The sequence below is a fragment of the Lactuca serriola genome, chromosome 1, assembly GCF_051521515.1.
Source record: "Lactuca serriola cultivar US96UC23 chromosome 1, Lser_US96UC23_V15, whole genome shotgun sequence".
NCBI classification, from domain to species: domain Eukaryota; kingdom Viridiplantae; phylum Streptophyta; class Magnoliopsida; order Asterales; family Asteraceae; genus Lactuca; species Lactuca serriola.
In genome coordinates, this window is record NC_136408.1 from 110,481,566 (window position 1) to 110,506,626 (window position 25,061).

At 35.6% G+C, this 25,061-nt stretch overlaps 1 protein-coding gene across 1 annotated transcript; it reads right to left on the reverse strand.

Moving 5' to 3' along the window:
• Window positions 1-967: 967 nt before the first annotated feature.
• On the reverse strand, window positions 968-23,305 carry LOC145097294 (myosin-8-like). Its single transcript, XM_079034833.1, has 16 exons — window positions 23,167-23,305; window positions 21,155-22,117; window positions 20,896-20,964; window positions 16,761-16,928; window positions 10,474-10,575; window positions 10,316-10,381; window positions 9,784-9,906; window positions 9,504-9,689; window positions 9,265-9,366; window positions 9,009-9,079; window positions 8,820-8,919; window positions 7,049-7,105; window positions 6,871-6,924; window positions 1,830-1,913; window positions 1,632-1,711; window positions 968-1,257 (listed from the first exon to the last, which is right to left on the reverse strand). The coding sequence occupies exons 2-16, from the start codon at window positions 22,070-22,072 to the stop codon at window positions 1,143-1,145; spliced, it is 2,295 nt and encodes a 764-aa protein (XP_078890959.1). The 5' UTR covers window positions 22,073-22,117; window positions 23,167-23,305; the 3' UTR covers window positions 968-1,142.
• Window positions 23,306-25,061: the final 1,756 nt, after the last annotated feature.

The following is a 25,061-nucleotide window of genomic DNA, read 5'->3' on the forward strand; positions in this document are numbered from 1 at the left end:
GAAATCGGTGGTGGTAGGCTAGAGGGTTGTGAAACCTTCTAGAGCAATTCTATCAGTTCCACATGCCTTTGATTGGCAATCTCTTGTCTATTTTCTACATCCGCCTTGATCGAATTAATCTACCACTTCATATGTTCCAATCGGTCATGATCACCATAGGAGGTTGAATCTTTAGTGTTGTCGGAACGATTAACTAGGTTTGTCATTGTGAATAGTGCTCAATGAACAGTACGTGGACAATAAGAACATGAAAATCACTCGATGAACAATAAAACGTAAACAATAATTCCGGTGAACAACAACGTGAACTGTCATCCGATAAATAATGTTCATACCATAATCATTGCTCTGATACCAATTTGATAAAGACTAAACAAAAACTATTAGGTTATTTTAGTTGGAAAACAATAAATTCATCTCCATATTACATATAACTGACAATATTGTGAATATCTTCTTTCGTACACACGATTACCATTGACGAACATCACATTAACCTGATAAGCTAAATATATTTGTAAAAATTAGTAATCTATTTTTATTTTAATACGTATTACATTAATTATATATTTTTTTGAAGAAGTTTGGGCGTGAGCCTAAATGGGGAAAACTTTATAAGGAAGCGCACATCATATAGTTCAAAGGTGGCATTGGAGTATGGAGAGATGGATGGGACCAAGTATGTTGAGTGGATTGCAAATAGGGTCTTTGGAGATATATGTAACTTTATCCTTTTTAGATATTTTGTGTGATGTATTCGTTTATTTTTTCAAATTTGTTTATAATAACACAATCTTTTTTTTGGTAAATTGTAGGCGTTGTATGAGCATGCCATGAATGAAAAGCATGGCGATGGACAACTTTTTTGGAAAGGATCCTCATATCTCCACTTGAACTAACGGGGACAACACCTTACGGGTGTAGCTTGTCCTTTCATGAGTACTCCCAATATCAGCAATATGTATACTTGTTTATTAAATGCATTTTTTATTTACATAAAAAAGAAATTATGGTGTTTGTTTTGGATAAAAATGTAAATACGTTGCATATTTGACACTTGTACACGATATCCTTGTCTCCTAGTTTTACATACATGCAATGAATATGCTTATACCTTGAGAAAAAGTAAAACGTTCTGATCTTCAGTTGTACAAAAATTCGAAGCCTGGATACTTGGCAAGCCCAATGGCAGGATTAACATTTGCAAAATCTTCTACTTGCAAGGAATCAGCGAGGTCATCAACAGAGAAATGTATGCTGGATTTTATAAGAACAATGTTAATTTGTTACATGCATTTAATTTGTAGTATTTTAATTTATTATTTAGAGATAAGTCACATATCCTGAAAAGGAGAATTTATCAAGTTAAATAACCACTCTATTCCCCATCTTCCAATAGCATTTAATTTGTTATTCATCTTTTCTATAAAAATCCAGTTTTTAATGTTTCTGTCGTAAAGAAAGAGACTCATTATAAATTTAACGGATGTTTAAAAGATTTATCTTTAATATGTTCTCTTGTACGAGGAATTTAAAGAAGATTAATGTGATCATGAGTGACTCCTATTTAAATTCTTAATTTTGGTCGCATTTAACATAACACTCCTAAAAGAAAACACCAAGCTTTATACCTGGAACTGTCTTTCAATAAAAGGGAATCACTTGAAGCATTATTATGATCTTCAGCCTGTATGGCAAGGCTTGCAATAACCTGCAGTTTTAAGATAATATAATGGACAGGGTAATTTATGGACCATATCACAAAAATAAAAATAAAAAAATCTTTTTAGTTCCATAATTAAATATGAAATTTCATATATTGCACTTACTTCATCAAATCCACCACCTAAGTAATTCTTGTCTTGGAAACACGCAGTTGTACATATTTTATGCAACTGCGAGACACTTAGAATCTGGAATTAATAGAGAATCAGAGTGGGAGTTAGAAACCACATATGTATATGCACCCAATCATATGTATCATTTCAGTAAAATGAATTGAAGTATCCAACTCATATTTTTCCTTTAAGAACTACTACCCCTTTGAAAAGTTCAGTACTAGACATCCAATATAATTCCTAAACAACACTTTATTCCTTCGTGAATTGTTTTAATCAGAAGTCGAAAGTGGGTTGTTAATTGCACTTGTGGAGTTGGTAGTCTAATCTCCAGATTTCGATTGCTAAGTGAGTTTTTTTAGCTTGTTTTTTTTGCTGATTTTTGTAATCGGGATTGATTTCTGCTTGCATGTGATGCTGATTTTTATAATTGTACTTGATTATTGAAATTGTTGTTGAGTTTTGCTACACTATAACACTATTTTGTTTCTGATATTTGTTATTCTTGTTTTAGATTCTTGTAATTGACTAATTGTTGCTGGTTTTTACATTGTTTCCGATTTTGTTACACTATAAAACTTTACCCTATATACTGTACTATTTCTGAATTTTGTTAATTGCTATACAATATATACTTGTTTATGATTTTTTTATTTGTTGACGACTTGATTTCTTTCTAATTTTTGCTAATTGCTAATTACCATAACACTATACACTATTTCTGATTTATTCCGTCACTTTTGGAACTACTTATTGTTTTGATATTCAAGATTCACCGGACTTGTTATGGCTTTAATGTTTGTTTTGGAACTACTTCTGGTTAAAGATAAATGTTTTTTTATTATTATTAAGTATTTAGAAGGTAAAATATGTTTTGTGGAATTAAATTGCAAGTATTTTGACAATAATCGATGCCTCGAGTGTGTGATGCAAGCACAACATGCATCACACATCTTGCCTTGACTTTTGGCCTCTTAATGCGTGATTTAAGATTCCCTATGACTCTTCTCGCTGCCAAAGCATCTCAACCTCTGCGTCACGCCTCCAACACCTCTCCTTAGTTCTTCTCCTAATTTGGCTTCTCAAATCACAACTCTAAATGTGGTCTTGGAGGCCGCCAACAGCAAGGTTGTCGCGGTGGGCGGGGTGGACATTCCAACAGAGGAAACGACAATTCTTAATGCTTGTGACATCTCCAATGACACTCGCATTTGACTAGACATCATGTTGCTTCGCTCCCCGTCGACCTAACTAAGTGACATCTTAGACCCAAAATTGATGTTGCATTTAAACCATTATCCTTAAACAATCCTTATGATGAGTATTATATGGAGTCGGGCACAAGTTTACATATACCATCTAACCAAGGTACGCTCTAAATCTTTTTAACTTATGCAATACTCATCATAAATGGTTGGATTGACCATTCCTAGTATTGCTTTTGGTGAAAGTTGACTCTTCACTCCTTATCCTCCTTTTTCTTTTAACAATGTTTTTCTTGTTTGAAACTTAGTCAAAAATCCTATTTTGGTGATAGTTTTTCTCAAAAGAATTTATCTCTTTAGTATATGTGAAGTATTTCTAGATAGTGATCAAACTAACGGGATGTTGTTAGGGAGACATGTTATGGAGACAGACGATACTTGTCAAGACTAGGAACAAATCTGATGTCACTTGCCAAATTATGATAACTCTTGTTAGGAAGTAATGCGGATAACAAGAAAAACCAAAAGTACACAAAGACAGTATTTATATGGTCCGGTCGAGTTGACCTACGTCTACGGGTAGGAGGCCTAGTTCCTATGTTTTAGAAAAGAAAATAAAATAAGGAGAAGGAAATTAAGAATGGAAAAAGAAGAAAAAGGAAAGGGAAATAAAATTGTATTTTGTGTTCCCGAGTTGGAGAAAAATGAAACGAAAAATTAAACATTTTGTTCATTTTTCTCCAAATCATTCCAAATTGGAAGGAAAGTTAGGATAAAAAGTTTTCCATCCATTCCCTTTAACTTTCTTTTCACTTACTTTCTTTAATGAAACTCAGGAACACTAATTTCTTCATTTCTTTAATAAAACTCGGGAACACCAATTTCTTCATTTCTTTAATGAAACTCGGGAACACCAATTTCTTTTACTTTCTTCTTATTTCCATCAATTTCCCTCTTTTTCCTCGTTAAGTTGAACTCGGAAACATAGTGGAAATTGGAAAAGCAAACGTACACTCCGTACCTTAATCCAATATGTCTCACACCCTTCCTTTTTACGCTCACCTTTATCATCAATTTTTCCATATTCAATCCATATGGCTACTTATTTAGACAATACTATTTTTCTAAAATCCTTAAACTTTCATCTCCTACATCACATATCTATCTAAAAATACCATCATGTGCTAATCTTAGAGTCTTTGGTTTCCTTTGTTTTCTTCATAATTCCTTTCCCCGGCACAAATTGTTTCTTATGTCTTAGACGTTGTGTCTTTTTTGGTTACTCTAGCCTTCTCATAATTGGGGTTATTGATGCTATACCATGGTCGTAAACATTTCCTTATCTCCATCCATTTCATATAAGAAAAAACATTCTTCTTTTTTGCCATCCAAAACTTGACACACCTCAAACAAGGAGGATAATCCGGTCACGCCTTCAAATCATTTCCCTGACCTTCCTCCTCTATCACATGATGCTTCCCATGAATACTATTATATGGCCCCTTCTTTGGTCTATAAAATGCCACCTCATAGTATCATAAAATAAGTGTCTTGCTAGAAATAAAGTCCCACATCTCCTAAAATCCAACAATGACACAACTTGTCCTTTCGCCTTAAGATGTCAATGTTACTCCCTATATATGGAATTTTACACACAAAATTTAAACTAACAAGTCTCTTCAGAGATACAAAGCACGAGTGGTTTCTAATGACATTACTAACATGTTGGCCTCGGTTTCATGGAGACTTTTATTGCAATGGTTAAGAATTGCTCTTAGAATAGGTCTCCTTAGCGTTTAGGATCTAGATTAACCATATATGTTAAGAATGCCTTCTTGCATGGGTATTTTTGTGAAACAATCTATATCCATCAACAAGGGTTTAATGATGATTAGGTCTTAAGCCATGTATGTTGACCGAAGCATTCTCTCTATGGATTGAAGCAAGCTCCATGAGCTTGGTAACAACATTCTACGATATTTATTGCATATATTGGTTTCACTCAAAGAAAATAGAGCAATAATTTGTTTATTTTTTAATACGAACCGAGCATTGCATATTAAAATTGTATGTCGACTTTATAATTCCCATCTCTTTATCCATTCATATTACAAACGACTATCACCATAGAACTTGGGATGTGAATGTGCAATGAAAGTTTGGGCCTTCATTATTTTTGGGAAGTTCAGTTTCACAAAAACCTTACAGTTTATTTTTCTTACAAGAAAAATATGATTAAAAAATTTTAGCACATGTCAACAAGCCATCATGTAACGCCATCCATACTCCGGTTGATACCTATTGGAAACTGGAAACTGAGTGCCACTTTCAAATCTCCTGATCCTATGGTACATAGAAGGCTTGTTGGAGCTCTTCAAGAACATACTTCTAGGAGACCAAAAATCAAATATAGGGCTCAAGAAATTAGTTCATTTAAGCATGATCACTAAGAAGAACATATTCAATCCCTTAAATTGATTACCATTATGTCAAATGTACTTTTTATTTTCAATAACAACTATGTACAAGAATTTCCCACTCATAATGTATACTGGGACACGAATTTGGGGGATGTTCGGTTACTTGGTGATCGAATTCTGAGTATTGTATCTTTTTTGGAGATAGCCTCGCCTCGAGGTATTCCAAACGAAAAGCAATTTTTTCCTAGTCTAGTTCCTATGACGAATATCAAGGAATAACAAGTGTAGTGTCTGAAACATTCTCGTTATGTAATTTTTTGTTTGAACTTTCAAACCCTCTTGGCAAAGAAATGTTGTGTATTGTAACAATGTGAGTGCTATTTATATGCCCAATAATTTGATCCGACACCAAAGTACTAAACATGAGTTGGATACTTTTTTTGACCGAGAAGGTTGCATGTGGTCAATGTTGAGTTTTACATCTTGGTTTAGAGAATGAGGCATGGGAGATTACCCACACAACCAAACTAGTGGAACATTGCATGGTGTCAACATTAATTCAATACTCTTTCCTTTATGCCATACCATCCCCGAAACAAAAGAACATCTTTTTATTTGTTGCTTCACGATTAAGGAACTTAGGTCATTGCTCGGATGGTGGTGACATGACTTTTCTATTATTGTTGATTATTTTTAACATGGTGATATTGGTGATGTTACGAGCATGCCTAATTAACCGAGTAAAATTTTGTGCCCAGGTGATCAATATTGCTCTTGTATGGACAATTTTGAAACAAAGAAATGAAGGTTTGTTCAACAACAAAACCCGAAGTAGCAAAGACCTTGGCGAGTGATATTAAGATTTTGGTATTAAACAGGATTAAATTAGAACTAGGAGAGTTTTGTTTTAGACTGATAGATGGTGTACCAACTCGAAGTTTAAATGTTGTAACCTTGTATATTTTGTTGAAATGTAATCTAGACTACTTGAAGGTTAGTTTGATAATTATCAATAATTAGTTATAGTTGGTAGTTAATTATTGGGTAGTTATAATTAGTTATTAAGGAAGTTAATTCTAGACGGAGATAGTTATTTCAACAGCCATAAGTTGAAGGGGGGTGCAATGTTGTATATAGATGTGTCTATATGTGCCTTTGTAATGTTGTTGATATTGTGTTCAATAAAAGTTCTGTTTTGATTGCACTCTCTTTCTCTCTTCATGTTTCAATGCCTTTCTCCATCGTATTTCACTAGCTCATCACTAGCTTATTTCGATGTTAAAAGTGTTTGAGTTTTACGTATTAAGGTACTAATGTCCATATATTTTCGACAAATGGATTTCAGTGTAAGATTGAGGAACTTACAGAGCATGTTATCATGTATGTGTATGAGAGTGAGAAACTTACAGAGCATAGATTGTTGATCCTTTTGTATGATATCTCCCATTTGCTGCGTATAATCTGACAATCATAAAAAATTTTAGTACTGTTGTTACATAGAACAATGAACCATTTGAAATAATTGATTTTGGAGAAAAGCAAACAATACTAGAACCTCTAATATTCAACTTAGAAAAAAATATACCAAGAATTGAGTAGCCTGTCTAACATGATTAAGTTCATCGAACAATGACCCTGCATACTGTAATACACAAAAAAAAATTAATACACAAAAAAAAAAAAAATTAGATCCTACAATAACCAAACGCTGGTGTAAGTGTTAAAAGTTAAGCTAGAACTCATGTGTAGCATATAACATATAGTAAGTACCTGTTTGAATCTTTATATTTTGAACCATTGTATTATTAAGAAATACAATGTTATTATTGTCATAAATTTAGGCACACAATGAAATTTTACAAGAAAAGGCAAGAAGATGAAAGTAACGATGCAAAGTTTATGAATGAGAATGAGTCCAAGGAGGTCGAAACAATATTTGGTCATTTTTTAGAGTGATACACTTGTGATGGATGACGTGCGGAACAATTTGACAGAAAATAAGGATATGTTTGTTGCTATGGACGACGCTTTCTATAACAATTTTGGAATTGTATGATGAAATAATGCATCGAAGAAAGGAGAATTCAAGAACTTGAATTCTAAACCCTTACAAGTTGGTGTCGGTTAAAAGAAAAGGTTAGAATGGATTGAGTTTAGCTTAAGTGAAATTGCTAAAGTTAAGCTAAACCTACTATGTAGAATATTGTAAGTATCATATAGTAAGTACTAGTGTCACGTTATATCTTGAACCATTGTACTGAGAACTAGGGCATCCACAATATATTGAACTCTATAGAGTTTAACAGATTGACACATCATTTTTTTTTTATATTTCATACAATGCTATCATTTTTTACAATGCATTGAACTACAAAGTTCAATAGAAAATTACAAAAAGCTAATTTATAGTATATATATTTAAGAATTAAAAACTTTCATTTATACGCATTGAAGAGTTCAATGTTCAAATCCATTGAATGTCAAGTTGGCATCTCACTATGATAGAGTTTAATCTATTAAATGACAAATAGACTTGCTACCTCATTCAACTTTCCGATTGAACTTATCATTGTGGATGCTCTTAGTAACTATCAAATTCATGATTGTCAACTGACAGTTATCAAATATATATATATATATATATATATATATATATATATATACACACTACGGATGAGTGTAGAATTATGAATAATCAAGTTTGTAATTACTGCATAAGAAATGTAGGGGATGAAGCTTCTTCCTTTGAATAAAAAAAACTCTTCAAATAAGGAAAAAAAGTGAAGTGTGATGTTCAAGAAAGAAAGAAAAGAAAAAAAAATATATGGAAAGACTGCAGGTTGCTTTATTAATTCATCATCCAAAAGTGCCTTATATAGGCTAACATCGACCAACGTACATAAGAATAAGTCACCAGACACTCTATATATTTCCTAAGGACTGGCAAAAGGAAAAATAAACAATTGACCACAACTTTAAATCTAATTAATATGCTGAAAATAAATAAACCCGTGATCCATTTACACATGTCAAGATTACCCAACAAAAACATCATTCTTTGTTTTTCAAATGTTCATCTATTCTTTGTTTGATCCAATGATAAGTTGCTTTCATAAAAGAAGTGACACATGAGCAACATTGCAAGGAACTGGATACACATTTATGTTTACTGTCACATTTTCCTTAGTTTGGTATAAAAAATGTAGTTGATAATGCTTGATAATATTTAACAATTTATTATGTTCCATAGTTTTTCGGAGCTCGAAGAAAATACCTCGGTTTCCATGAAATATGATGTTGCACGAAGCATAAATATACTAAACATGAGGAATGTCAAGAAAAATATATAGAATTACCTTTTCTATTGCCTCACGACACCACAGCTTTAACTCTGCTAAACCTTCATTCACATAGCGCCCATTGGCAATGGAACAACACTCTGGGTAAAGAAGAAAACTGCAAAATGAAGATAAAAAAAAATATATTTATAACAGGAAACCAAGAAAACGACTGGAGAAATAAGCAAAAGTTGAGTAAGCAAACACCTATTAAAGAGTTGCACGTTGATATATGAGAAAATTTCAGTGAGTATCTTCTTAACAATTGTGGTAGGCACCTGAAAGGAAACTATATGAGAAAGTTTGGCAAAATAATATCTTTTGAACAATTGCAACCCAATAAAATATTAAAAATTTAATCCAATGTTTTTATTCCAGTGAGGATTGGAAATGGAACTTCAACTGTTGTAAGTATATCCTAACATTTATCTAATGAACATGAGGCCATGGAAAATGCACATACAAAATTTTCTTCGAATGTTTTGAGAAGAGTGTTGAGATAGTCAACAATGCCATGCCAGTGATTTTTAGAACTATGATGTCCTTGTATTCCCGATTTTGAAGCCTGGAATTTCACAATTATAATACAGATAAGGTCATCATAGGTACTTTGGGAAGTCAATGAAAGGTAGAAAGGTATATATTAAATTGTTAATACAACAAGATTATAGTTGTGGCTGAATCAAATCAAAGTTCATATACCTGAATACTTGACGAAAGGAATGATCCCACCTCCTTCTTCGAGTTGTCACTAATAATGCCACACATTTTCTCTATGTATTCTGTTAGTAGGAGCTCGAAAAGCAAAGCTGGGTATTTGGCCTCAACATGTTGTACTTCTATAGGTGTAGCCTCAGTTTCAGCCTTAGGGGATGTGGATGAACGAAACTGATAAATATAAGTTGAAAAAAAACGTTATTTATTGAAAAGATTAAATAACAGATGACAAGAGTAAAGATCAATCCCATTATCATACACTTACAAAAGTTGGTGACATTGGTTTCTGAATTGAAGGTGCACCATCAAGTTTTAGACTTTTCCGGATTAAAAATACGAAAGTAGATGCACATGATAACCAGCATGCCATCTGATTATCAATTTGATCCTGCAATAAGGTTAAGTGTCATCACGATTGAAATAACATGATGAACTTCATTTTTAATTTATGTTAAGAAGATATAAAATAAGGTTTAAGTCAATTGAAGAAATATCAATTTAGTGGTCATTATGCTCCTTTATCACGGAGAAAAAATCCACTAAATCACCCAGAAACACAAGCACAACAAGATGGCATACGGAAAATATGTTGCAGATATGCACTCACGTCCTTCATGTTTTAGTTTGATAACAATTCCCCCACGTTTTTTTATCCCGATAAATCAATTTACTCTACCAAGTCGTTCGTATATTGCTTATAGTCAAGTAGACTAGATTAATGTAGATGGTAAATGAATAACTAATGTTATGTATTAACTTGATTTCTGACAATGAATAGCTTCACTTTGTTGTACTACCTGAAGTTCAGGGTCATGCTCAGCCTCAGCAAGATCATCCTCAGGAGATTGGGATGAATGAAATCCCTTAATAAAGAAATAGAAAACCATGTCATGGGACATAAATATATATATGCAAGTTAAAAAGATATAGCAAATGATAAGATAAAATATAATACCGTTGGTGGCAAAGTTAGAGGTTGATGAGTCTTATGGAGTAAGAATAACAAAGTAGATGCATTTGATAACCAATACGCCATTAGATCATTATTATCTTCATCCTGCATTGAGGTGAACCATCATTACAATAGAAATATATCTCAAATATATGTTGTTATTTAATTACAGAGACCAATTTTTATTTTGTTGTTTAATTAGAGAGGTCAAGTTTTAGGAAAATATGGTTCTGCTAGGTATCTAGCCATTAATCCTTTCTTACTAAGGTATCTTACATTCTCTCTCCTCCACCACTATGCCGATCATCATTTCCATAACACTATGATCGGAAAACAATGTCTGGTGGCCCCTCCTCCTCCTCTAGTCGATCGAGACACCCTGCAGCATCACCAACATGAAATCTTGCATACCCCTTATTCTTGATCTCGATTGTCACATTTTGATACATGCACACCCAAAATGTAATACAAGGGTCCTAAATCCTATATAGCAAATTTAGAGGACAGTCTAGTACTTATGCGTGGAACTTCTATAGAGTTAGTGATGCTAATGGCATCAACACAGATAAACATGTATAAGAGCCAAGGACGGTTTTGACTTGGTGACCGGTGTGGCACTGGCAACACCTAGTTGCCGTCTATGTAGTGGAAAAGTTTTCGATTTTTTTTACTTATTGTGCAACTACATAAAAAAAATCGGTAGCTACATAAAAAAACTGGCAACTACGTAAAAAAAATTTGCCATTCTATTGGATCAACCAAGCCTAAAAATTTACAATTTAAACTTATTAATTAATAGTCCAAAGATTCTTTTAGTTTTAGCCCAACAAAAACTAAAATAGCCCAATGGCATTTGGATAATTGGATATTTTCATCCAATTAGGAGAATTGGAGTTTGGATTGACAGAAGCAAAAGGAAAAAAAAAAGATCGAGACTAACTGTGTTCGACAATCTACGACTTTTGATATTACAAGAGAATCATACAGTTTTTTATGTACATTGTTTTGTACATCAACTTCAATTAGTGGTTGTAGCTGTAGCAAAGAAGCATGATGGTGTTAATGACTTTTTTGAGCAAATTTCGTTGGTGGTTAATGTTATTTGTGCCTCGTGTAAAAGAAAAGACTTACTACGGGAACAAGCAACAAAAACGGTGCAAAAAGTCTTGTGTAGTAGTGAACTTGAAACGGAAGAGGCTTAAATCAAGAGACTACACTTGTTCGAACGGAGATACAAAATGGGGTTCACATTTCGACACACTCTGAAGTTTGATGAAATTGTTTACGGATGTTCTTGTAGTCTTAGAATTTGTGAAAGTAGATGGAGGGTCATTGGCAAACCTTCAACAAGCGTCCGAAATCTTAGCATATTTTAAATCTTATGAGTTCATGTCTTACTTATATATGATGTATGACATTTTACGCCTCATGGATACACTATCAAAGCAACTTCAAAAAAAGATCTAGACATTTTAGAAGCAACTTCAATGGTTAGAGGGACAATGGACGCATTGCAATCTTTAAGAGACATGGGGTTTGCTAGCATTTTGCCAAAGGTATCATTTTCTTTTTGTCAAACACATAATATTGTTACTTTGGAAATGGAGGATTTTTTTGTTGGTGCGTGAAACTGCACGACCATAAAGACCGACGGATTTCATATTGAGGTTGAAATCTTCAACACGGTGGTGGATATGAAACTTATACATGGGTGCTTTGAGCCCTTGTGATTCGTTAGCACAATTTGACAAATCAAAGTTGTTGAAGTTGGCTAAATTGTACAAGTATGACTTTGATGATTTGGATTTCATAGATCTTGAAGGACGACTTGAGATATTTTATTACTCTTGCATCAAAGATCAGCGTTTTACCACATTTAAACAAAGTTCCGAGCTTTCTCGTTTGATGGTTAGTACGGGGAAACATTTGTCTTATCCTTTGATTTATAAGTTTTTAAAGTTGGCTTTGATATTACCCGTAGCAACCGCAAGTGTAGAAAGATGTTTTTTAAAAATGAAAATATTGAAGACCGACTTACGCAACAAGATTGGCGATGAGTTTTTTAATGATGCGTTGTTTTGCTATGTTGAGACCGAAGCACTTGTGAACGTTGAGAATGAAAAGGTAATGGAACAGTTTCAAAAGACGTCCGCATGAAGAGGACAAATTTAAATTGTAATAGATGATAGATTGTTGTTAGTTTTTAACTTGTATGTAATGGATCGCTTATTTATATTAGACGTAATGAATTATTTTTTGGTTTTATATTATGTTTATACGAAAAAATTCGGCCACACCTACTGTCGATTCCTATGTCCGTCCCTGATAAGAGCACATTACCATGGTCTTCATGAACAAAGAAGTGTCAATGTTTGAGCCGATAAATCAAAGAGAAAGTAAAGCATGTAAGAATCGATGGAACTAGGAAAGAGATGCACCTTTAAGTCCATGGAGAGGGTGGTGAAGGAGGTAAACAAGATATGAACAAGACTTGTCAACAAAGATGTGAGTTTTTACATCTAAATTGTCTTAGTGAAGTCACCATACAAGAATCCTTTCGAATATCTAATTGGCGAAAAGAACCTTGAGAAAAGAATATATAGAGAACATTTTGTATGGTGGTAGGCTTCGTAAAAGGACTAAAGGTCTATTTAGTCCTTTTACTGGTGGGAAGGATTAGAAATCGAAAACATTCAAACCAACATAATAAGGAACCAAATACCATGTACTATTCTTAAAAAGAGCATCGTAGTCATTAGTCATAGCCCTGTGTTGCTCAACAAATTTACCTAAAACATGTTTGTTTATCTATGTCAGTGGTAAAAGAGGTGTGTAAGGCAACAAGATATTATGGTATTTTTGCATTTTAGATTTGGGTAAAGAGATATAAGTTGGGAATAATCTTGTGGGAAGGACTAGATGAGATACTATCATCGGTTGTGGTCACATGTAGAGAGGGTTCCACAAAGGTCGTTAGGTTACTATCGAGATTGGAAGGAAGGAAAACAGTAGTGGTGAACAGTGTTGCTAGAGATTCTAGGGATCACATTTTGGGACCGACTGACGAAGGAGTAGCAATCATAGGATGTTATGAAATATACGAGACTTGAGGATGAAGGTGTTTCCGGAGGAGTGTGTAAATGGAATATGGACTTGTCAAACTAAACAATCTAAAATATATAAGCACAAGAAATATGAGGGTCAAGACACTGGTAACCATAAGGAGTGCAACAGGAATCCATTTTGTGAGAATTTTAGGGTCTCAAATGTGGAATGTATCCGAAGACCAGAAGGATTAAAGAGGCACTCAAATAGTGCATGATTTTGAGAACCATGGAGGGAAGTCATTTTATGATGTAGACTGCACTTTTGAAGGAAAAGTATGAGAAACACCATAGAACACCAAACTAAGCTAGTAGAGCGAGACCGGTCTCTACTACATGTTTTGTTAGAATGGTTAAATATACAAATCATTGTAATTGGTATTTATCATAATTAGAATATTGTGATTGATAACTATATCATAGTTAGTGATCAAATGTCAGTCTAGTCTAGTGTGTGTGTGTGTCTATATATATATATATATATATATATATATATGGCATTCTCATTTATCATATAATGTAACAAACACCAATTGCTTATCATCCAATTCTCAGTCTTAACTTAACTTGGTATCAAAGCCTAGTTTTCTCGGCCAACCTACTGCTGCCAACTGAAACCTAGCAATTCTTCCATTAATTTTTCTTCTGATCAACATCCTATCCCACAAACAACCAACTGAATCATGGATACTGTCTAAGCATTCACATTTGCAGAAAATATTTCTCACAATTCTCAAAATTCACTTTCACCCCATCACCTACAAATTATTGGTACTAGAAGGCAATGATTCTACCATTCTAAATTACTAACAATCTCTATGGCTATGTTGATGGTAGGGTTCAGGCTCTATCACCGAAAATTCCAAGAGATAATTCCACTGTAGATTACCCTAGTTGTCTAAATTGGACTTCTAATGATGCCCACTTTAGAATGTTTCTTACATACACCATCTTAGGAGCAGAAAACTCCACTATAGATAACCCTAGTTACCTAAACTGAACTTCTAATGATTCCCACGTTAGAATGGTTCTTACATCCACCATATCTGAAGCCTATTTTCAACATGTACAAGGTAAAACATCGAATGACTTATGGCTTGCACTTGAACGAGCATGTGCACCAAATAAATTTGATAGTAATACATTTTGAAGAAACAACTCATGAAGACTGAGAAGAAAGGAAACCAAAATCAAATTGCCGATCTGAGTCGCGCCCAAGAGTATGTAAATGCCCTAGCTAATATTGGGGAGCCAATTAAAGACAAGGATTTTGTAATGCTTGTTATATTCAGACTTAGAGAAGAATACAATGGACTGAAATCCTATTCTATAGCTTGTTCTCCACATATTGCTTTCAATGAGTTACAAGGTCTCCTTCATGATCAACAAAGTCACACTAACAATCACAACAATCCCTCAAGCCTTTACTGCATCAACTGGGGACTCTAACCGCAATTTAACAATTACAAAAAATAGCACACAACTTGGTTTTCAATTACACCCAACTTCTCCACAAAAGTTTTTCCTTTCTCAAGCTCCACCTCCAACATACTATGCAGCACAATCATCTAACAATTATTGTGGCAATCGTCGTGGAAATTCACGTGTAAACTACAAGGGTCATGAAGAGAACCGTGGTAACAACAATAATGGAAGGTCTGCCTATTCTCAGTTTGCATGGGCTTCAACTTAGTTATAAATTTTTTAAAGAACTTAGTTATAAGTTTGCATGGGCTTCAACTCAGAAAATGGTTTGCGGGCACTGCAATAGATGTGGTATTGGACATCTTTCGTCTCAATGTCCAAATCACTACACTAATCGCTCATCAGTCCATGCAAATTATGCAGTTAGTTTAGAAAGTGGATCTAAATTTGTTGCAAGCAACCTGGTTTCCAGGGCTAACAATCATGTTATACCAAACTTATCAAACATAGGCAACTTCAAAGCATAGTACGGTAATGATTAAATACGTGTTAGAAAAGGTAAGGCGCTCCCTATCTTTCGTATTGGTTCTTCCAAAATCCCTTTCACCACATAAAAGCTTTAACTTATCCCATATCCTTCATGTTCTTGAAATTAAAAAGAACCTATTATCTATTCAATAATTTTGTCAAGATAATAGTGTTTTCTTTGAATTTCATTCTTCATCCTTTGTTACGAAGGATGCCTTTACACACACTATCATATTCATAGGCCTGAGTGATAATGGTCTCTATTCCATTCGCCTTCCACAACTCAAGTCCATCTGCAAGATGCTTTTACAACCACCGGAGCGTCTTCTGTTATTTGGCACTAACGACTTGGTTATCCACACTAACACACTTTTAACTCTATTGTTACAAATTGTTCCTTACCTATTTCAAATAAATGTTTTCTATCATTATGTTCATCCTATCAACTAGAAAAGTCTTCCAAACTTTCTTTACGTGATTTAAATTTTCACAGTAATAATCTTCTTGATTTGATTTAGTGTGGTGTTTGGGTCCCACACCACAAGTATCCTTTGATGGCTTTAGATACTTTAAGTTATGGATCATTCATAGAATCCTGCCCACATACCAGTGAACAAAACGGTATAGTTGAGTGTCGCCATCATCACATTATGGAAATTGGTCTTAAAATTATTGCTAAATCCCACGTTCCTCAATGCTTTTGCCAGATTGCATTTGAAACAACAGTTTACCTAATAAACCGTTTGCCCTACCACGTCTCCTAACATAAGTCCCCATTTGAAATTGTAATCTAAAGACGACCCGATTACCCTTTTCTACGCATCTTTGACTGCCAATGCTTCCCTTATCTTCGACCTTATAACAACCATAAAATGGACCTCTGTTCCATAGAGTGAACATTGCATGACTAGATTAATGACTAGATTAACATAAACACTTATTGAATAGTTTGATTTTTGCAAGTGATGTCCATCCTAGCTAGATTGATGCACTAGGTTTGATACCCATGTGGGTTTGACGTCAAGAGTTTGAATCCTCAAACTTAATAAATTTGTCTCTTGCAATTATGACCCATATATGAGAAGTTTTCCCTGGAAATCCCCTTGAGGGTTGAGCTTGCCCCCATTAAAATATTGTGGTGAGGCTTCGACTAATTTGTTTGTCGTATAAAAAAAACAATTGATTTATCAATAGTTCTTTGTTTATCTATTTCTAAAGGACGGAAGGACATACCTCAATTGCTGAAATAATAATCTGAATAATTCTATCAAACACAATGGTTTTTTTAGCTTCAACACAATTCCAATGGAGTAGGCATTTGTATATAGTCCACGCTGCAACAGGTTTACCATAACTAAATCCAATGTCTCCCTCTACACATTCAATAAAAGCAGCAATCTCCTGCAGCAAAATTCAAACTCATGTCAACAATATATATATATATATATATATATATATATATATATATATATATATATATATATATATATATATATATATATATACAGCGAAAAGTGAATATACCCTTAAGGGTATATAAGCTTAGGTACCCAAACTCATCATATTACGTCGTTTTACATCATATATATATATATATATATATATATATATATATATATATATATACTTACAATTTAACTTCTAACTTAATTTACGTCTAATATTTTTATAAATTTCAATCTTCCTCTACATAATTTTCATTTTCAACTATAATATATATAACCTAGTAGGTGTTCAGCAAAAAGATGCGATTTAAGAGAAAGATAATAGTGAAAATTTGAAAATCTTGAAATTAAATCAAGTTAGGAATTAAAGTTTAAGAACTTTATAATGAATATATCAAACAAAGCGATGTATTACGGTGGGTTTGGGTACTTAAGCTTATATACCCTTAAGGGTATATTCACTTTTCCTATATATATATATATATATATATATATATATATATATATATATATATATATATATATATATATATATATATATATGTTTTGGATTAATCGGGTTTGTTGTAATCCAAACATGCAGCAAAAGATTTGGTCTTTATCTTTGACCATGTTTTATGGAAGATAAAAGTAAGTGGCTACATTTTAGCATAATATCGTGGGCTAGATGATAGCTATTAATCAGCTGTTTATTTAGTATAATTAAATAGAAGTATTTTGTTTTTGTTTAACATATAGGAAGATGTAGACATTTGTAATTAGACCTGGCAAAACATGACACGACATGAAAACCTAATACGAACCCGCCACGAAATTATTGGGTTAGGGTTAGAGATTTTGACACGTTTATGTAAACGGGTTGACACGACACGATAATTAAAAGGGTAAGGTTAGGGTCAAGACATTCAACATGAAGATGACTTGAATATGAACCGTTTAATTATATATTATTTATTATAAATTTCATATTTTTATAAATATGTTATATGTTATAGACTTGTAGTGGGTCAAACTCAAGAATTAGAAATAATATTCAAATTTTCAAAGTTACTGAATTTTATTCATACCCACCACTTATCCCCTTTGCTCCCCAACTTCAACTCTTTTCATTTTACCTTTTAAACTTACTAAATTTTTTTCATTCTATCTCCTAACTCCAGTGCTTAACTTTTTCATTTTTGCATCTATAACTCCTAGTTTCCATCCTTTAAAATTTTTCAAGCAGACATGACACAACATATTTACAAGGTCTAGATCTTAACCCGAAACTGTAACACCCAGGATTTTGAAAGCCAAGAAAGTAAAGGAAACCCTAAATTTAAGAGGGACTCGACGAGTCAAAGGAAGGACTCGGCGAGTCGGAGCGGGATCCGGGTCGATAAGAAAGTGACCAACTCGACGAGTCGGTCAAGTGGACTCGGCGAGTCTGTTCTGTGCGAGGAAAACCCTAAATCCGGGGCTTGGAACCTATTTAAACGTCTCAATCTTCTTCCTAGGGCTCCTTTACAGCCTCTCACACCCAGAACGCCGCACCTTAAGCCCCCATTGTGTTCATTCAAGTCTTTAGCCATTTTTGAGTGGTTTTAAGGAAGAAGAAGGAGTGGAAATCTTTGAAGCATTAGGGCGTGGCTTTGGATCTGAAGTTTGGGAAGCATTTCAGAGCATTGGAAGGTATCAATTCGTTTCCCTTCTTTAGATTTTCTTTGGTTATGAGTTTTGGGGCTTTTAAGCCATGTTTAAGACCAATCTTGAGCTTGAGGTCCAGATTTGAGGTTGCTACCTCAGATCCATGCTTGTTTTGGTATGGAATCCCATAAAGTATCAGCCATTGGGTGGAAATTGGAGTCTCTTGGTCCTAAACCCTAGCTATGGGTGTATTTTGCCTAGATCTCACTCTCTACGCGTAAAGTTTGCAACTTTACGTGGGAAATAGGCTTGGGGAGGGTAGATCTACAGTTTGGAGCTCATGCATGACTCGGAAGTCCTCTACATGTAAGTGGATCTTAGTGGACTCGACGAGTCCTTCGAGTGGACTCGGCGAGTAGCTTGAAGATGAGGAGGAACTCGACGAGTTGGATGAACAGCTCGTCGAGTCGGATGAAGATAGGCATGAACTCGGCGAGTTGGATGAACAACTCGGCGAGTTGGGTGAAGATTGTCGTGTGCTCGACGAGTCTGTTCTTAGACTCGACGAGTCAGGTCGAGTGGTCCCAAACCCTTCGAGTTAAGACTCGAGTCAGCGAGTCGAGCCAGGACTCAGTGAGTTGGACAGGATACGAATCGGGAATCAGTAAACTCGGCGAGTCAGGGGCTGACTCGGCGAGTAGAGTCGCGAGTGGAAGGACTCTGGATTTATGAACTCGGCGAGTCAGTAGGGTGACTCGGCGAGTAGGGTTGACCTGGAAGGTTGACTTTGACCAGGACATTGACTTTGACCAGAGTTGACTTGGTTGACCTTTGGAGGTCAGTTAGACTAAGTGTTGGGTTGTTATTGGTAGCTCGGGGAGCTAGCGGAGCAGCAGTTCAGAGTTAGCGGTCAGGTAGCGGTCAAAGGGGTTAGCAGCAGCAGTTCAGCAGTATCAGGTGAGTTTCCCTTTGTATAAATGGGTCTACGGCCACAATGCCGGCCCATGTAGTTATGAGTAGAAGACCCGGGGGTTAGCCCTAGGCACCGTATGCTAGTATGATATTCGGACGAGGTCCAATGATAGACGGCGGGTGCCCAAGGAGCGGTTTATGTGGTAGCTTATACTTGTTGTCTGTGTGATACTTGTATGTGCCTGGTAGGGAGGTGAGTGAGGGTGAGGTCCCGTATCTCACCAATAACAGAGTGTGGATGGTGTTCCACATCTCAGTAGCAGCAGAGCAGGGGCGAGGCCCAAGTCAGGAAATGAGTGAGGGTGGGCTGGGCCCGTATCTCACTATCAATAGGAGTATGGACGAGGTTCCATGACTCATCAGTAGCAGGACACGGGCGGGGCCCAGAGATAAGCGAGGCCTTAGAGCAAGAGTTGTTAGTATATGTTTAGCTATGTAATGTTATGTGATATGTTATGTGCTATTATATGTTAATGGGCGAGGCCCCATGACAGGCGAGGCCTAAGTGAAACAGATCTGTATCCGAGCGGGGCTCGAAGCCAGGCGGGGCCTGGAGCGGCGGGGCCGTTGTAGCGGGCGAGGCCCGAGGTAGAGGGCGGGGCCCAGGATAGCGGGCGTGGCCCAGTAATTGCAGTATGTGTTAGTTGCAGCTAGTTAGAGGGTGTGGCCCGGTATATGCAGTGCGCAGTTGTGCGCATGGTATGTGGTAGGGTGGGGAACTCACTATGCTTCGTGCTTACGGTTTTCAGTTTTGTTTTCAGGTACTTCCGGTAGCGGAGGGAGGAGCTCGGGGTGATCGCATGGCACACACCATAGATTAGTCAGCCTGGGAATGTTCACTCTGATAATAAACAAGTGTTTTGAAAACTTATACTCAGATTATGTTTTGGAATGACGTCTTTGTTTAAAGTAATGTTTTATTAAAAAGAAATTTTTGGTCTTGAATTTTGGGATGTTACAGAAACCCGACACGAAACCGGCACGAAAATAAACAGGTTGACAAGACACGGCACGATAATTAAACAGGTCGCGTTAGGGTCAAGCCCTTTCAACCCGTTTAATGTCTTGACACCACACGAACACAATACGACACGACACGTTTGCCAGGTCTATTTGTAATCAAGTTTTATTTTGCAAGTTTACTTTCAAATACATATTTATGTGACTAGTGTGTTGTGTGTGCGTGTGTGTGTGTGTTTTCAAGGGCATGTACCAACAATATATATATATATATATATATATATATATATATATATATATATATATATATATATATAACTCGGTATAAATCATTATCTAAATATAGATTGTACTAGCTAGTTTACCTCATATGGCGGTGTTTGAGGATTCCTGTCGAATTCTGTCTGCAAACTCCTAGCAGGCGTTTGGGGTTCCTGCAGAAAATTGTACCAAAATTTCGAAGTTTGAGATAATTATTCTAATTTTAACTATTTGCTTAAAAGCAAAAAATGCCATCTATGAAAAATGTTGGGGCAATTCATCTTGCTGAACACTTTATGATCGTTCTCATTCTTATAAAGTAAACTAGATTTCCTTTAAAAAGGTCAAACTATAAAAACTTACTTGAATATTCAATGCTTTCTCAAGCTTCTCAACAACCTTCCCCATAGTAGGGCGTTCCTTTAGATTGAAACTAATGCACTCATATGCAATTTCTTTAAACATATCGAAAGAACGACTATCAATTTGATCTTTAATAGCCGGATCAATTAACCTTTCTAGTTCATTGTCATAGTATCGTCGGACCAGATTTATAAGAGGTTGTGGGCTTTCACCTCCAATGCTCCTAGCATAATAAGCCAACATCCCACAAAGCATTTCAAACATTACAACCCCAAATGAGTATACGTCTGACGCTTTATTGAGGATACCGCTTTCATGGTAAGTGGGATCCAAGTAAAAGTGGGTACCCGCAACCTTTGTGTAGAGTTGGCCATTTGGCTGATTTTTGGGACCAAATTTGGACAAACCAAAATCACAAATTTTTGCTACCATTTTGTCATCTAACAATATGTTGGCACTCTTAATGTCTCTGTGTATTACTCTGTCGCTCTCCCCAAGACCCAAGTGTAGGTAATGGAGTCCTCTTGCTGCCCCTATACAAATCTTTAGACGTTGTCTCCATGTTATGAAACACCTCCTATTCAAATCTTGGAGATGCCAATCAAGGCTTCCATTACTAGCATACTCATAAACAATAATCATCTCATTGGCTTCATCACAATAACCAATGAAAGATATAATGTTTTCGTGGCAAAATCTAGCAATCATCTCAAGCTCGTTGCGGAAGTCCTCTTGTACTTGGTAGCTACCCGGTTTTAGGCGTTTGAAAGCTGCTGTGCGTTCAGAGAGTATTCCTTTGTAAACATCACCAAATCCACCGCTTCCAATACGTCTTTGGGGATTGAAGTTGTCTGTGGCATGGTTGATCTCTTCAAGAGGAATTAGATGGTTTTTAAGGTTTACCACTGAAGAAGACATTGCCTTTTGATATTGATCGTGATGAATGCGGAAGCACCCAAGTTGCTGTGAATTAAAGATTTCGATGAATGAGTGAAATGAATATTACAAGATGTGACGAATTTATATTTGTACATCAATGGACATATAGCTATATATATGTAGTATATACTAACATGTTGAGAGTCACAGCATGACATCCAAGCTGCTCTGAGTCACCCTCAATCGCTTTGTCAACTAACGGATTAAAGCGAATACTATAATTCCTAATAAATGACCAAATTAACCTTGTCTAGCTTAAACCATAAAAACAGAAATATAAAGAAAATGTCAAACGGAGTGACCTTGTCGCATGCTTGTATTCACTCTATCTCTAAAATAAATATCTACATTAAACTATTTTATATACGAGTTCTTGGGTAATGTAATTTTAAAGTATTTGCAAAAAATCATTGTAATTATATATTAACGCATGTGTTTTGTTTTCAGATATATATTTTCAGATTCGGGTTCTTACCATTAACAAGGACAACTTCTTCATCCAAGTTTATATAACAACAAAGTAAGTGCCAGAGAATTTGTTAAGATTTTTCATGAATGAGATTTTCTTGATTTATCCGATAGTAAAAAAAGGTCAACGAAAGGTGCTTGCAAACAAATCACCAAATTAGTTCTGAATTATCTACGCAGCCTGTTTCCTGAATCCAAGGCGTTGACTTTAGTCACCAGTTCAATCAAGATTGATCACATGTAAAGATTCTTTTTGTTTTGGTTCAGAAAAGCAGGAGCTTTATCTACGGGTGCTGTAAAACGATTGATATCACAAATATAGGAAAGGGATTTGTATATAGAAGTTGTGCCCAAAATTTTGAATATCCAAAAAGAATCGGATCCCCAACTAAAAATAAACTTAATTATCAGAAAGAATAGCAAATAATATTCACAACTCAAACGCCACTTTGTTTATACACTTTCCCAAATGCAGAAAATAAAAGGGAAACAATCAGATTTTAATGGGGTTCTTATTCACAGTTTAGAAAGCAAGGTGGTCGATGCACTCATATCAAGAAAAGAGGTACTAGAAGATAAAAGAAAGATCAATAAAAAAAGAATACCAGTTAGGCTTCGGTCACAACACACAGCAGTGAAGCAATGGGAGGACAGTAATCGCCAATGAGTAGTCGTCGAGTACTGTAAAGGAGGAGAAGGAGGAGGAGGAGTGTAGTGCGGAAATCGGAAATGTCAATCGTGTAGTGAATCAGAATACAAATTGGAAATTGAAAGGCAGAGTCTATATATAGAGCCCTTTCCTCTTAAGTTGTTAATAATTTTATTTTATTTACTTTTGTATTTTCACTTTTTTTTATTTAATACATTTGATTAATTTAAAATATAATAATTATATTAAATACAAATTGTCCTCTCGTCCATGGTATATGGAAAATTGTAGGTTTCGACAACTTTGTTCTTTGTTAGGCAGTTGTACGGGTGGTTGCGATTTTTGTTTCTTTTTGCATCTTTATTAACCTTCGTTAGGGTTGTCTAAGATGGTGGGCAACATGATCGATCGCCTAGGCCTATCTTTTAAAATCTAATAATTATATTAAACATAGATGTAACATCCATAAAATTTACGTCAAATTTAAACTTTTAATACTAACAAAAGAGTCAAATAGTAATTGTTATTACAAAACATTTCCAATTCATTTATCATCAGAGTGTCCCAAAATAGATCATGAGGATGAGGAGCGGTACGGTCACGCCTTCGCCTTCCCTCATTCTCCTGAAGTACCTGAAACAATAAACTAAAAATTGTAAGCCCGATGGCTTAGTGAGCTACCCCCAAAATACCAATACAACGCTGGCAGAAACCATTGCCATAACGATCAATCAAACATCATATATACTGGGTCATTGGCCGGACTGGTCCGCCTTACTGGGCCTACAGTCTATCTGAATCTATCCTGAGCCTTCGGCATGACTAGTCCGCCGTGTGGGCCTAGAGTCTCCCCGGACCGCTCAGAGGGTGTGTTTGCCTTCAGCACAAAGCAGGACCACCTCAACCCAGCCCACAAACAAATAACCATGTATGCATACTATCATATACTGGCACATGCAAATAGCAAACATATCTATCTCACTGACCATCAATCATAGAGTTTCACTCGTAACTAGAGCATCGACCTAACAGGTCACTAACATACCAATCTTTACGGATATTGAAAGCATAACATACTATCTATCCTAATTTTGATCTAACAGATCAGAATCATATGTATCATACCATGACAACCGATCTAACTGATCTCTAGCATAGCAACCATCCCTAACAGGATGAATTCTATCATAGCAATAACATAACACCCATCCTAAAGCAGGATGAAATCTAACATGGCAATAACAAAGCAACCATCCTAACCCATGATGTAAATCATAAAGGGTCGGCCTTGGTGTCGTAGACCCTATCGATATAGTGAGGATAAATCACCTCGCAGATGTCGATTCGAAAGGTAAACTCCAACTATCGGATCACTTGACACCGGCTCCAGCACCTATAACCATAGCACAATATACTCATAAGTTCTTACTCTTATGAGACACCCCATAACCTCCTAGTAAATTCCTGATCAAGGTCAAAGTCCTCGGTCAAGGTCAACAGTCCATGTTGACCTCAACTCGCCGAGTACACTCGGCCACTCGCCAAGTCCATGGAGCACATTCCAACTCGCCGAGTCATCGGAGTGACTCGTTGAGTACCCTCGAATCCCGATCAATCCTTAAGGCCACCCGTCGAGTTTCCTCCTTGCAACTCGACGGGTACACACACAACCATATCCTTGGTTAAACTCATCCGACTCGCCGAGTTGTTCTTCAACTCGTCGAGTTTCATGGCCATCTTCATCTAACTCGCCGATTTGTTCAAACAACTCGTCGAGTTCACGGCTTCTTTCATCTGACTCGCCGAGTTGTTCGTCCAACTGATCGAGTTCAATGCACATCTTCATATGAC

What these genes read in the sequence shown, in the direction of transcription:
- LOC145097294 (XM_079034833.1), bottom strand. Translation starts at nt 22,072, where the DNA reads ATGTCTTCTTCAGTGGTAAACCTTAAAAACCATCTAATTCCTCTTGAA. An exon ending in CTCTAACTTTGCCACCAACG is followed by an intron (nt 10,382 to 10,473) that starts GTATTATATTTT and finishes TTCTTTATTAAG; the next exon opens with GGATTTCATTCATCCCAATC. An exon ending in TTATTGAAAGACAGTTCCAG is followed by an intron (nt 1,258 to 1,631) that starts GTATAAAGCTTG and finishes TATAAAATCCAG; the next exon opens with CATACATTTCTCTGTTGATG.